The 15,587-nt window shown below is 46.2% G+C and overlaps 1 protein-coding gene across 1 annotated transcript; it reads right to left on the minus strand.

Moving 5' to 3' along the window:
* Positions 1-4,223: 4,223 nt before the first annotated feature.
* GFER (growth factor, augmenter of liver regeneration) lies at positions 4,224-9,083 on the minus strand. The gene is made up of 3 exons (XM_075767523.1): positions 8,846-9,083; positions 8,291-8,502; positions 4,224-7,425 (listed from the first exon to the last, which is right to left on the minus strand). The coding sequence occupies exons 1-3, from the start codon at positions 9,050-9,052 to the stop codon at positions 7,263-7,265; spliced, it is 582 nt and encodes a 193-aa protein (XP_075623638.1). The 5' UTR covers positions 9,053-9,083; the 3' UTR covers positions 4,224-7,262.
* Between the last annotated feature and the right edge of the window lie 6,504 nt (positions 9,084-15,587).

Here is a 15,587-nt window from a genome sequence, read left to right on the forward strand (position 1 = left end):
TCTAGTAAACTTATTCTTTGCTTCTTCTCAAAATATTACATACCATGAAAAGTTCGGGGGTTTTGGCAAACCAGTAATCTAATCTGATTCAGTCGCTGGGCTCAGGAAGGTGCACACCACCTCGGGAGGAGTTAGATGAAAGGGAAATAAGATCCTTAGCTGTTTCCCAAACTGACCTCCTTAGGACCACAACAGCAAGTCACATCGTGTAGGGCTTGACCAACAAGTTGACTTCGGTGCTCGTCATCTGCTACCTGCTCGGTGTTGCAGCTAAGCAGGTACGGTAATGTGAGCAGAGCTGACAGCTACAAGGACACAGGGCAGCCCGCGAGCAGCTTGAGCCGTGCTCTGACATGCAGAGCTTCTACAGTTCTCATTTGAGCTACATCAAGCTTTGCTGCTAAAGGAGCTCTCACAGCTCAGTCCTTTTGTTATTATCATTTCTGCTCGTGTTACACAAGAACGCAAGATCCACAGCTCAAGTTCTGGGGGAGAAAAGGGCCACGATGTTTGTGTAATGAATGTGGTATTTGTAGTGATATACTGAAAATAAGAAACGTTTCGTTTCTTAACACAGCGAATGCTTACCAGGTCCTTGGATTTAAAAGAAAGATGTAACCCAACATAACGGGGATTTGTGGGACAGATTGAGATGAATGATTTTATTGTAGTGAACAATCTCGGGCCCAGGACTATGCAGTCCAAGCACATTAAATAGCCCCCGCGAAAGAGATTGTCATCTAAATAGGAAATACAGGCAAAGGCTGGTGAAACTGGTATTTTTATCCCCATTTTGCAGAAGTAGAAGTGTGGCCACCGAAGATGAAGTAACTTACCTGGAGCCCAGCAAGAAGCTTATGACTAAGAACTGAATTTTGATCTCTTGAGTCTCTAGCCATGTGCTTTAGCCATATAGGCCTTGTCTCATATACCTTGTGTATCTTTTACCTCATCAGCATGACATGAGGTCCAGTCACAGAATCCCCTTTTTCACACTAGTATTAGCTTGGGCCAGATGTTAAGGATGGAAGAAGCAGGGAAAGCCCGGCTTTGCCTCACCGTACTTGGCATTTGAAAGTAAAGTCCCCATCCACTACTGGGACTTGAGTTTAGACCTAAAGCTTGGAGTTCTGGGAAAAATGGAAGCTTTGAGGGACTGCATGAAACAGCCACCTGGTGTCTGCTGTGGGAAAGACATTAATTTAACTCAGCTGTTTTCTTTCTCTCAGATCAGCTAATTCAAAGCAAGGCTCCCATGAAACTCCATGGGATTTCTCCCTACCTCTCCCCATGCAGAAAGGCTGGGTTGCATCCCTGTATCTCAAAAGGCACAGCTTTGCTGAAGTCAGGACTATCTTGTGATCTTCCTTCCAAATCCTCTTTTTCCTCCATAAAGCATCCAAAGCAGATGACAACCATGCCAAGTAAGTTTGATCCCTTCTCCAACTAAAAATTATACCTGTTTCATGACTGCTGTGTACCGTTCCCCTTGCCTATGTCTGTTCTGTGCATAAGCCCATGGGAGCTTGTGCGTGGCACAACTGAGTTGTGCCAGCATGAACCAGCTTGCCTTTAAGCAAGGTACACATCTGGTTCCCATCTGCTTCCCGTGTGCTCTTGGCTCGGGCCACAGGAGGAACAAAGCAAGCCACGGGATCTAACCCAACGCAGCCCCTGCCACCAAGAGGACCTCTGAAGGAAGGCTGGTCGCAGCTTTCCTACAAGCAAGTAATGTCCTATATTACACACACAGTGCTCTGTACAAGAAAGTGACCGTTACAAAATTATCAGATAAAATTCATCCACCCTTTCCAATCAGCTAATGGCCTGATAAAAAAAAGCCAGAACTTCTCCATATATGACCAGCTATAGGCTGAAGATTGGTAGGAAACATGCTGGAAATAGCATCCAGACAGTGTTTTATACTTCCAAGTGCAGATTTTAGCTGCAGGCAGAGAAATAACACCTCATTAAGGAGGTATTGCACACTAGTTTGAAAAGTAACTGAAGTCATCAAAATCTCTTCCCAAGACTACAGGAAAGGGTCTAGCGTGAGGTAAAACATTTGAGGGAACAGTTTGCTATTCCAGAGAAGTGCAAGAGACAGCAAAGTCAACAAAACACATGCTTTGTTGCCCTCTACCGTTGGCTTGGTTAAGATGCAAAGCAAATTTTCCCCATAGCTTCACACCTGTGAAACACATTGCAGTAACAAACAGAAGTCAAGAAGCACGATGGTATGTGATATATGGGAGGAAAAACCTGGGACGAGGAAGAAGCTTCTGTATTAGGAGTGCTCTAAAGGAAAACCAACAGCCTGCACTAGCACAACGCACAGAGGCAGAGGGCACCTTTCAGCAGGAAGCAACGAAGCAAAGTCGTGAGAGGCACGCGTAGAACTCAAGTGGCAGGACCACTGTCTAAGTGCTAGACCACGCCAGATGCTGTGAGCCCGGACAAACGCCGGCGTAACTTTCCGGGCTGTATTAGCTACCCTACGGTAGCCCAGTTAGTGCAGCCAGGGTTGCCATACAGCAAAGGGAACAGAACAGTTTCAAAGCTTGGCAAATACTAGTGCTGCTTGTTAGACTTTACTTCTGGAAGCATTAAGAACAATTACAAAAATGAAGAACTGACAGCAATAACAGATACTCCAGTATCAGCACAGATAAGGGTACTGAGTCCCATTTATCCTTTGCTGGTAGGAAGCAACCTTTGGTCCAGAGTTTTGCAAGTTGTGGCAAGTTTTCTGACATGCAATAGATGCATGCCACATCCTAGCCACCATCACCTCTCGGCTCCCTTGACTGCGAATTAACCGTGCGTTGGTGCAGACACACCTGAACTGGCTGTGAGCCAGCCTGGAATCGGCACGTGGTGGTCGCGTACACTTCCCTGAGGGACTTGCCAGTGCAGGTCAGTGCTCCAGCTTACCTCCAGCTGACCCCGTCCTCTCGAACAGTCCTCTACATTCTAACTGCTGACTTGCCTACATGCTATTAGCTATGGGTTTGCTTTACTTGCTTTATTATATTTCCTGTTAGCCTACAAAAGCAAGAGTTGACTTCACACAACCTTGTTGGCAGTTTCTACTGAAGTGCTTATTCCTGACTACACAAAATACTGAACAGCTCTTCTCCATCATTCAGACAAAAAACCTCAGCAGCCATTCCAGGAATGGAAAAATATCAATGCTGATAGGAAGGGGCAAAAAAACCCAACCCAAAATCTAAACCTGACCCTCTCCAAGCCTGTAAAACTTCAACAGGAAGAAATTATCACACGCTGCCCGTAACAGGCTGGAGCAAAAGACACATGCAAGCAAAGCGGCTCTCGGGAATCTTACTGTAAACAGGAGACTGTATACACCCAACATGCTGCAAAGGAACAGCTAATCCCTAGAAAAATATTAAAGGCATGGCGGTGCTTCTGCCAGCATCTGCACTTGTTACTTGCTCAAGCAACTCTGCCTCCCATTCATGAAATGGACAATTCCCTTGAGGCTCCCTGCTCTTTGCTTTTGAGGGGGGAAGAACAAAAAGAAAAAGAAGAGAAAAAAAAAAAGTACAGCTATGAATGCTAACCAGTCCATGGAAACAGCAAGTCCTTTGTGAAGCTGAAAGGTTAGCCAGGTGCCTATTACACAGGAGCAGCTCTTGAGTAAGGTCCCACAAGCTCCTTAGGCAGCACCTGCTCCTGACTGTGCTTTGTCTTGCAAGGGCTCCTCATATTGATAGGAAGCAAGTTCCCCTTTCTGGCAAATGTGATGGGGTGTGCATGGTTGTGCAGTGGAGTTAACAAACACTGCCTTTCCGTAGATAACATCCTCCTCTGCCATCCTGCTCAAATGCATCAAGATTTGAGCTTCTCCCAAATGTAATGCTACCCTTAATGCTGTTAGAAACATACAAAAAAACCATGAACCCCCTACAAAATCCCACTGGTCCCCCACATAAAACCGAACTCCCATCTGATGGGGAAGGACCTGCTGTACAAAATCACTGCGTTTTTGTAGCTTCTTGGCCCACAGAGAATTGCGTCAAGTCAGCAGCACAACAGAAACAGAAGAGCTGCAGGCCCACCTTGCCTGATCAATACACACACAGCATCACACAACCTCAGCTGAGCAATCAAGCTCAGACAGTAATATACTGGTATACAGAAGGTTAGACACACCACCACAATATGATGCCTCTTCCTAAGGTCAGTAGGGAAGCCAAGAATGAACTCAGTTGCTTTATTATTTTCACATCAACAGGAAATATAATACAGATATTTTTAAAACTAGATTTAATCAAGTGCATTTAGAAGATAATTCACAATTCTCTGTACACAAATACCAGTATCTTCAATAGAAATTTCTTACATAAGATTAAAACTTCAGATGTGGTACAAATAAGCAGCAGAAAAATCCCCCCTCCCCGCAGTGTCACATCCACAGAGACAATGATATGCCTGAGAAACATCTAAGTCAAAGCTCTTCTGCAAAGCCATAAACATGAGAGAACAGAGTGCAAGCACAGATTTTACCAAGTGGCCACTTCACAAAGTTACAAACTGGCCTAATAACATCCTAGCAGCCACAGCTGGTGGCCTCATTATTAGGAAGCATTTGCTAAAGACCCTGGCTTCAGCTTTAAGGCTCTTCCCCTACCCCTGCACCACTGCCAGGACAGCAGAACAGTATGTGCTGACAGAAGGGACTTTTGCTTGAACAACACAAGGTGACAAAAAATTTGCATTGCCACAGCCGCTCCCCATGATTTTGAGCAGGATACATGTTTATTTTTCTCTCTACACTCTTTAACACATGGACAGATGCTGCAGCATGGCAGAAGATTACCATGCGCCTGCCTATCACCAATCCACAAGACAGCAGCGGTCCTAGGACTCGGCAGCAGAGATCAAGCGTGCTCACACAAGTGCGTGCAGCTCACCAGCCTGGCCCATTTGCAGTATGAAGATGAAAAAGGATGAGACAGGCTTTTTACCAACCTGCTCATTTACCCTGAAGTGAATTAGGAAGAAATATCATCATCTGCTCCATGGGTGATGAAACTGTCACAAAGACTAGTCAAGGGCAGATTGGAAAGGAAGAACGGTAAATTCCTCCTTTAACACAACCAAGTCCAGAAGAAAATGCCTGCCCACACCCCCAGCCGCTAAAGCTGTCCTGACAGAACTGCGTCATTTAGGTCAGGCCTGACAAAGGAGGGGAAGCTACAGCCTTTTTGTTGGTCCTCTTCACACTAGTGCGTATCAGTGTGCTTCACTTTGGGGATTGAGTTTATTACTAAAAAAAACCCACCCAAAACAGGGCTGGAATTTATTTGTTCTGAGAACCTCAGCATGCTAATAGGGAAATTTTCTGAGCACTTTTAATAACCTGAATGATACCTTTAAGTCATAAGTCAGATCACGTACTTCATGAAGTACCTTATCATCAGTTTTGTGTTTAGGAACGTTATTACATACAAACTTCAGTAATAACCAGTCCATAAAATTTGTCTCGTACTGTTTTAACAGGTCCACCTTGAAAGAACTTGAAGACACCATAAAACATTAAAATGCATTTCCAAAGCTCTTATTGCTTTTCTAAATACTAAGGAGCCCATGCTCGCACGTTTGAAGAACAAAGTTCTTAGATAGGAGCTGTCATCACTCTAATTTTATTATAAAAGTACAATTAACATTTCCAGGTAACACTCGCTCTATCAGCAAGAGTAAATTTACAAACGTACTGTAGTGCGTGAAATAAGGAAGCTCACTAAAACACACAAGAAAACCTGAGCAGGAATTACAGAAGGGAAAAGCCTACTATTGTCATGGTTTGTGCAAACTCCTGCAAATTTTTCACAGCCAGAAATGCAGTAAGGGTATGATATCACTATCTAATTTAAGAACTTGAAATTATTTTGACTTTTTTCTTGTAAGCTCTTTATAAAAAGAGATGTGTCTATATGCATTGTGGTGTAAATCATTTATGCTGCTATTTCACTTGAATCTGAAATTCACATTTATGTATCAATACACCGATGCAGTATAGCTGACCAGGAAAAATAGACACAGCATGGATTCTGACCAGTTTCTACAGAGGGAATCAACCCCGGGGACTCCTTTGAGTCCCCTGTGCAATAAATACTATGTAAAGCTGACAACACAGTCTTAAGCAGGACTCAAACACTGCAGGGGAGCTTGTAAACTTCTGTTCTAGAGAGGTTTTTAGCTAGGGGATAACACCAGAATATCAACCAGGTCAGCAAGTACCAATTAAGAATTTCAAAGCACAAGTGACATCTCAGAAATACTGTATGTTAAACAAAGCTGAATATGCTTCATTACAGGCATCAGTCTCAAGCTATATTCACAACTGACAAAAGTTCACAGCAGAGATGAAGAGGCTGTCTGCTTTAAGAGTAAGTAGTTAGTAGAACTTATCATCATACCATATCTATATCCAATTTAATAAATTTAAAACATTTGAGTTTCACCCAGTTGATACTTCATTCCATTCATCAGATGAGGTTTGGTTTCATTTTTTTTTTTTTTTTTTTTTTTTTTTTTTTGTCTCGTTTTAGTTTCCCTTTCTACAAGGTCCTCTTATGTGGTAAGTTGAAACACAAAAATAAAGTGAGATCTGTGTTCCATGATTTTAGTATTTAAAATAATGTACCTGCCTTCAGACCTTTTATCAAAGGAGCTGGATGCAAGTTTGACAACAAACATTGGGGGTCCTGGAAGGAGAGATCAAGGGGTACAGACTTGGCACAAAACACAGCATGAATTTGCTCTATCAGAACAGAAATTAAAAGTGACAATGAATTGGATGCACTTTTTAAAAGATGAGGATAATGCCTGTAGATAAACGTAAAATACCACAGGGCAGCCCTCTACAACTGCGTTCAGGGAAAACAAATTCTAGTCACAGAAATAAGCAAATGCCCCTAAAATAAGGAAATGTCATAATGAAAAAGTCTCCATGAGTTTGTCAGTGATTTAATTTCACATTTTTCTGACTATTCCTGTGTTACATGTAAGGCCTCAATCCCTTAAGTAATATATTTATGTAATCATTTATCAAAATATTATTAGGATAAGATTTTCAAATTTACTTTTATAATTGGTTTACCTTTATTCCCACAAGCCGTATCAGTCGCACACACAAGCATGCAAACACACATTTATTCACTCGCACACACCTCTGTAGTGACAGAACACCAGATTGAATTGGTCTGTTAGTTTTCCAAAGAAGTCTCTACGGATTAATCACAACTACCATCTTTCCAACCATCTCGCCAGCGTTCATCCACACGAGAGCAGTCAAATTCAGATTTCCCCAGTTTCCTGTTCACTTCATTATGAAGACGACACAACCACTGGGAGAAGTTATTTCTGTTGCTAGTATCAGGCTGATTTGTATGTAATCTGCAAACAGGGAACAGGAAATAAATGTTACTTCTATACAGTCACCAACTTCAATACCTAAAGCAGGCACATAGCACACAGCCAGCCAGTCGCCTCTTCTGTTATTGCAAGATGAGTCCCAAAGAGAACCCAGAAATCAGTAATTATCAGAGGCCAAACCTCCACTATAAAATACCAATGGCTGCAACTGGATTGGTTTCCTTGTGCCTAGTCTTGTCAACTAGAAAAGACTCAGGAGTCAAACAGCTTATCTATGATAAAAAGCAAGACATACTTGGGTTCATCAAAACAGTGAATTAAAAAAAAAGGTAGAATAATAAATGAAAAATATTGAGCAGTTCTTTTGCTGTGTGATGCCTGCTAAGTCAATAATTAGGTTTCAATTATTTTTTTTGCATGGTCATCATCCAGAAAAGAGGAGTTGAGACTTTCAAGAAACAAGTTGACAGTAACAGGAGTAGCAAACTTTATCAAACATCACAGCCCATTTTGGTCTTTGCCTCCACTGCTGCTGGTGCCAATAAAGGGGATTTTCTGGGGTAGAAGAACACTTGCCTCCTGAAAGCCAAATATTTCAAGTCCCAGTATAATTGCATAACTGAGAACAAGTACAGTTTGAACTGGAAAATTCTGAAATCACCTCAGGGATGCCTTCGAGGCAGCACACAACCTAACAGCACAAAAGAAGGTATTTGTTTTCTGAGTAAGTGTATCTCTGATTTATGCAATAATGGAAGAAACCAGTTCAAGTAGCTACCCCAACTGCAGGAAGAGCTGCTTATATGCAAATAGCTGCTGCAGCCCAGCATTTCAGGCTAGCCCCTTCAGCAGCAGCCACCAAAACAACCCTGACAAAGCAACTCACCTTTCCCTCAGATCCTCAGCGCAGTGCTCACAGGGGTAGAACTTGGAGAAGAGATTGATGAACTCACTCATCTCCTTCTGCTGGGTGCCAGTGGGGTGGTCAGGATAGTACGCTGCCATGGTGTGCAGGAATGCCCAGGTGTTACGGCCCAGCTGCTCGCTGTCGAGGGGACAGTCCGGCGGTGGCTCTTTCTCCTCCACAACCGTTGGGTCCTGGAGCAAGAGAGAGGGTTGTGAGGGAACAACGGTGCTTGGTGGGGAAAGAGCCCCACTGCACATAGGTGGGAGGACAACGGCAGAGCCCTTCTGCACACCGGGTGGGGAGAAGATGGAGGCCCCCTTCACACTCCCACAGAGGGCAAACCCTGCCCCTGGCCCCTTCGCACCCCGAGGAGGGGGACACACACAGCCCCGTCACACTTAGGGGGCAAGATGGAAGCTCACGTCACAGCTCTGCAGGGGCTGGGGGTACGGCAGCCCCCTCCCCCCCTCCCAGGGGTGACAGGGGAGGCTCCCGCCGCCGCGCCCACGCCCCGCGGGAAAGCCGCCGCCTCACCCCGCCGCCGGGGGCCGCCCGTTTCCTCTGCTCCCGGAGCCAGCTCTTGAAATCCGTGCAGGCTCGGCACGGCTTCTTGGACGGCTCCTCCGCCCCGGAGCTCGCGGTGCCGTGCGGGACGGGGAAGGGGAAAGCGAACGGGCCGCTTTCGGTGCCCAGAAACGGCGAGGCGCCACGACCAGACCGGCCCTCGCTGGGCGCCGCCATCTTGGCACCGCGGTGCACCACGGGCTGGGGCGGCCGTCGCGGGAGGCCGCCATTTGAATTGGCCCCGGTTTCCCTCAGGCGGGAGGGGGCGGTGCGGCCCGGCGGGCACCGGGGGGCCCGGGGCCTCGGCCGGCCCTCTCTATACCGCCGGCCGGGCGCTGGATGAGGGACGGGGCATTTCCCGGGTCTGGGTGAGGAGGCTCGGCCAGCGTTCCTGATGTTTTTTGCCAATACAGCAGCAGGCTCTGAATCTTGGGTTTGAGGAGAATGGGGCGGGTTTTCCTTCACATGGTGCGGCGACATGAGCCTTCTGCCAGCGCTTGTCCACCTCGTGTCTGTATGTGTGTATATATGTATGTATATGTATATAGTGTGCGGCAGAGCTTGTGGCACGGAGCAGCTCTCCTACGTGCCGGCAAAGGGCACCTCAGTGCTATCTCCAGCACAGTGATACTGTCAACAGTGTGATTTAAAGAGCAAGCGAATGTATATAACTCAATTCCAACTCACGTACCTGTAGCAGAACACGCCCATATCAAATTTTACGCGTTCTAACACCTGTCACGTACTTGCAAAACTATATTGAGGAAGGATTTACATGCCTCTCCCTGAGAGCATCTGCATGTGTTACACCAGGGCAGGGAGATGGAAGAAGTGAGCCCTCACCTGCGGCTGGGTGCGGCCGGACTGCTCAGGGCTGAAGGAGAGCCTCGGCCTTGCCCCAGCTCTTCGGTCTCCAGCGGACATTCGGCAGCTCTCGTTTTACTGTGGGGGAGCTACAGGCTTTGCAAGCGCGTGAGGACAGCGACCCAGCTCCGAACGAACCTGGATGATGGTCCAGCATGGCATCAGCTTCAGAGCTGGGTCTCTCACCCCTTGGAAAGGTGAATTATCTGCGGCTTGGCACCTTGCTAAAATGGCAGATGAAGCTTTTGACTGGTTTGACTGCCTGAAGCGCACCCCACAGCCAGCCTCCGAGACACAGTGGCCTTGGGAAGTTCTTGACAGAGGTTCAGAGGATGAAAAGTCAGAGGGCAGCACAGACGTGCTCTTTTCCTTCTTTTTGGCTCGCTACTGTTATGGCATTAGAGGTTTCAAGGTGACAGGATAAGTCTCCCACTGTGGACAATGCACTCTAGAACATATCCATTTCTACTTTTCAACTCTTATGTTCTGCAAGTCAAGTGAAAAATATGATTGTTTTGTTTAATGCAAACAAATGTATGGCTGGGGTAGAGGTAGACCAAAAAATCATCTTAAGAAATCTTGTATTGGCTGGCTGGGATAGTTTTTTGCCTCCTCTCCCTCCTTCTCTTCCCCTTCAGGCAGCACCAGCCCTTTTCATGTCCCTTCAGGCAGTTGTGGCCCCAGAACTTTCTCCTTAGCAGCTCCTGCCCCTACAAAGATTTACCTCTCCACATCCTCTTCCTTCCAGGCTGTTTCGTAGCATATCTGAAATGCATCTTGAGTCTTTTGCCTGATGTTAAGTGCTGTTGTGCTGCCAGTTCTGCAAAGACACAATTTGTATCAAAGTTGCTGGGAAAATACTGCTTATTTTCAGCTGTTATCTTCATATTCAACACAGCATGGTGTAAAATGTTTAGTAGGTAATGCATCATTTTAGAGAAGTGTTTCAAAGACTTGCCTTTGATGAGATTTCAAAACTCGGTGCTTTACGTGGAAATGGCTGATCTGTTTCCTGGTCTGCATAGCACTGAGCTGATGATCTATATCTCCATCTTTGTGCCTCCTATTTACCAGTGCTCCTTTTTTTATTTTATTTGCAATTTCATGAGAACATTTCTTTGCTGATATATGGGAGGGAGGGAGAAGAGACATGAATAACTGATAGGGACTACTGAAAGGGCTTTGTCTAAAGTTGTAGACAGCTATATATCTAAATTTCACACACGAAGGAAAGATCAAGTAGGGGAAAAGACATTCTTTATGTTTGTTTTCCTTACCCACCAATAAACATTTAAATGATGTTAATGACCTCATTCTTTTTTTACAATTCAGGAAAAAAGGTATGTTGGCATCTGGAAGAGAGACCCGGGGAATTTCCTACAGTGCTTTATTGCTTAGCCTTCAAGCAATTAAATAGTTGCAGAGATGCTTCTAAGTCAAAGCAATCTCCTCATTTGGCTGTTAACGGTCTGTTTGCTTCCTCGTTAGTGATTTCATTTACTGAGTTAGTTAAAATATAAGCATGCTTTATTTTTATTTAAAGGGAAAAAAGTTCATAACCTGGAAAGAAGCTGTTGCTTACAGGGAAATTTTTGCTCAGTGTTGCTCCCCCTGCCCCTTTTCTGGTTGTCTGTAAGGGCAGAGCTGGCTCCTTAGGAAAAGGTGCTCCCGATTTTCTCTATTTGCCCTCATGGCCAGCATCATCTTGTTTCAAGGCAAGCGAGGAAAAAAATGGGGAGGTGCTCAGATTCAAATCAGAGCAAGGAAATCTACTTTACTGTCTCTAATTTAATCCAAGCGCAGAGCCTAATTAATTCCGTCCGAAGGAAGGAAGATGGTGCAGAGCAGAGGAAGGATGTGGCAGCCCTCCTTCCTGCTCCCTGTCACGCCCCGGCAGGAGCCTGCTGGAAGCCCCGTGGAGGGTCCTGATGGGTGCCAGTGTTCAGCTGCGTGTCCCTCATGGGGATTGTGTGACACTGGAGCATCCCTGCGTGTCCTTGCACTGCCACTGCCCCATCTGCTCCGGGCCTGCCCAAGGGCACTCAGACCAGGCAGAGGAGCTGCACCGTAGGTGGACGACACATGAACTTGGTGGGGATTGAGGTCTGGGGCCGAAGGAACGCGCGGTGAGCCCCAGCATGCTGCACACTCCCACCTAGCCCTCTGGTTCCAGCACTGTGATTTAGGAGCTGGCAGTGTGGTAGAGCCTGTTACCAAATGCACGCCTAACAAAGACCCCTCCTAAGAGCGCGTGGTTCCTAGGGGAAGGGAGCAAAGCCCGGCTCCATCCTGTGCTGCCCAGCCAAGACTTCCTTGGTGCGTGGGCCAGTCGCACCTTGCAGTGCTCCTGGGCATGGGCGCTGCCAACAAAGAACCTATTTTTCAGTTACTTATGTCTGCAAAACCGGGCTTACTGAAGTCTACTGAATAGGTGCCTCGTCCTGTCAGCTGCTTAATCTGTGACTGGAATAGGGGAATGTGCAGGACGGCCACGACAATGACGGTAATTACCAGGAAGCGTTAGCAAACCTCGCGCTTGAGAAAAAGAAAAGGGTGTGTTTGCATTTCTCAGAGGAAGACTGCTGTTTGATGTTCTGCTCTTATCTTTGTCCCTTGCTAAACAAGAGCTTGGGAACTGGCAGCTGACAGTGGCTGCATGGGGAAGGAAGAAGAAATGGGCTGGCAACAGGAGATGACTTTGTTGAGGCCAGGTAGGCAGCCCTCTGCTCACTCTCTAGCACGAGGGTGGCAGCTGGGGCTGGACACACCCCCCCCGGCCCTCTGCACCCAGAAAGTCAAGTCTGGATGGGCAAAATGCATGGCACAGGCATGCCGAGAGTGGGCTTCAGGCGAGGACAAAGCCCTGAGCTGAAATGCAGCTCCTGAGCAAAGGAAGGGTGACCTCAAGGAGGGGTGACCCCAGGTTAGAGCAGGATGCTCATTTATATATGGGTATGATTAAGTCTACAGAAAGACTGCAAATTTTCAAAGGTAACTGGCTTAACTAACATAGGACAAAACTCTTGTTGCTATCTGCACAGCCCACGTTCTAGGATGCAATGGGATATATAGAGATGTAATAGCCTGCAGAGCCTGTGAGCCTGGACTGCCTGCTGGCATGCGTTTTGCTCCATTACTGCAATAAAAAGTTAGATTTTGACCAGAGAACAAGCAATAATATTCTCAAAGCTCTCTGCTTCATTTGGAACTTTTCATTAATTCATTCAAAGTGCTTTGGAAAAATTTACCCTATACCTCTGAGGATTCTTACCATGGTTTTTGTGATGGTTTTGTAGACAGTTGCAGTTGAATGTAACTGTTGCCCTCTCCAGGGGAATACACCTACAGGAAGCTGACTTGTACTTGCATGTGAGGATGGGAGCCTAAAGTCCAATTGGTTACAAAGCCAGCATCAGGAATTAGTCATGCAGCTGTTTGTGAAATGACAGTCAACTAGGAAATAGCAGCAGAAAAAAATAATGTATATTTCCAGGTAAGTGAATCATATTGAACAGTTTTGTTTGTATACAAGAAATATACCACGTCCGAAATTTCCCAAGGCATGAATTTATTTCCCAGTTATCAGGAAGGAACCTGCTGCCATACTGACAGACTTCACTGCCAGTGAATGGGTGACATCAATCTCTGTTCAGATCTGCCGAGAACTATTAATACCTGTTCAAACCAGGCTGTGGTGCAGGACTTTGCACAGAATATGCCAAGACTCTGCCTTGCTCAAACCTGGGGCTCTGTGCCCAGAGACTGCAGCACGTTATTTTAAAGTTTGTGCTGTTTTTACATGTGGATCCTCCTGCTGATTAAAATTAGAATTCAGAAGTAGTGGTGTATATATTTGCAATGGTGGGGGTAGGGAGAAAAACAAATTATTTTCTGCAAGTTGGTACAGCCAGTCCTCTGACGCTTGTGTCGTGCTCCAGTCTGCCTCCTACATCCCAGACTCTCTCCAAGCATCCATGGAATCAGTTCATTCATTCTGAGCACGAACACAGCAAAATTGGGGGGTTCCTTTTGTGCTCTTGAAAAATAAAGGACAAAATCTTCAGTGGCTCCCGTTCCTCTTGGCTTTGCGAAAGGAGACTGGCCCGACTGCCCTCGGCGAACGCCTGGAGAGCTCAGGGTGTGCTCCAGCTTGGACAGGGGCTGCTGCTGCTGCTGCTGCTGCTGCGGCAGAGCTGACTGCTCGATGGGAGCACCCTGTGTTTTAGAAGAAGATGCTATTTGAAGTTCATTAAAAAATGTTGTAGCACGCTGTTTCCCATGTGGATTTTGAGAGTCCTTCCTTATCAGACACTCCTATTTTTGTCACCTAAAAACTAATGACCGAGTTGTTATGAGAGCTGTGCTTTTAAAATCACTTGTCCTGTACAGGACAGCTATACCTGGTGGTTTCTGTCTTCTTCCTTGTCGTTATGCAGCTCTCCCTGGGGTAATTCCTTTTTCTAGAAGTAGGTCAAAGCCAGTAGACAGTAGAAAGTCTCCATTAGTGGTGGGGGAAGAGTTTTTTCTCAGATAACAATTGCTATGAGAATGTGTTGAATCATTATGAATTAAACACTAATGAAACAAGTTCTGCTTCCACATTACTCTTCTCCCCACCAGGCTTCTGAATGAAGATTAAATATTGTTTTCCCTGTTTTCTGAAAGGGGCAAGGAACACTTAGATCTTGCCTTTGCTCTGAAATAAAGGTGAACTTTTAACTGGAGGTCCCAGTGCTGGTGGAAACCCCAGGAGAGATAAGGCACTTTGCATATTCTGCTTATCGATGGCAGTGGGGAATGAGGAAGGGGTAAAAATAGGATGAGCGTTTCTCTGACTAACCTGGGAGGAATACAATGGTCTTGTCTCTGATCAGAGTTCACCGTATTTAGCATGAAGTAAGATTAGATTTTGCCCAAGTGAAAACAGTATTTTTACGTGTTCGCTGGTGCTTGTTTCGCTTGCTGCTGGCTGTATAGATTGTGTTGCTGGGATTTTCCCCTGATGGATTTTAGAGCATGAGGGGCAGGTACAGCCTCCTCAAGGCTTGAAACCTCTTGGAAACTCAACCCTCCCTCCCATCTCCCTTCAGGTCCCGTAGCCGGGTCCCAGCACGTACGCACACTGCCTTGGCCTCATACCATGCAATGCACACCTTTTTTTTTTCTGTAGGAAATGATGCAGGAAACTTTCTCTTGCAGGGGCTTAAGTTATATTTTCATCCTTCCTCGAAGTTTTCTTCTTGAATCATGCTTTTGTCCTTTGCATAACCTTAGAAAAACACGCCACTTTTACAAAGGAGCTATGAAATTCTTGCAACAAGTGCTTGGTAAACAGGGGCCTGTCTGTCGTGCCCCAGGCGGCGAGCAAACCTCCCATGAGCGGCTGCTTTCTCCTTGGGCTGGGCGGCTGGATCCCAAGGGCATTTCAAGGAAAATCTGGTCTGTTGCTTTCACCCTTCTCAGCCAGCAGATGCGAGGTTTGAGGGAGCGTGATGTGCTGCTGTGATTTTATACCAGCCCTCTGGCTGCGGCCACACTGTCAGTGACCCGGGGAGGGGACGGGACCCCCATGTCCTGAGCCCTGGTCTCCTGCACGGGGGCAATAACCAAGGATGCTCCGGGCATGAGTCCATCAGGAGACTGTAGATCAAAAGGAGCGGGACTCATGCTGAGATGGGAGGGTGGCAGAGGAGAGCAGAGCAGAGAGGAGAACGAAAGTGCCCGAGGAAGCCAGCCCCTCTCTGTGTGCTGGCTCGTGAAGCCACAGCGATCACATGCAGTTTCCTTGTGGAAAAGGCAGATCAACGTCTTGCAGAAAACGAGCACTGTCTTTTCCCATCACCACCAC

This window comes from Balearica regulorum, chromosome 15, assembly GCF_011004875.1.
Source record: "Balearica regulorum gibbericeps isolate bBalReg1 chromosome 15, bBalReg1.pri, whole genome shotgun sequence".
NCBI lineage: Eukaryota > Metazoa > Chordata > Aves > Gruiformes > Gruidae > Balearica > Balearica regulorum.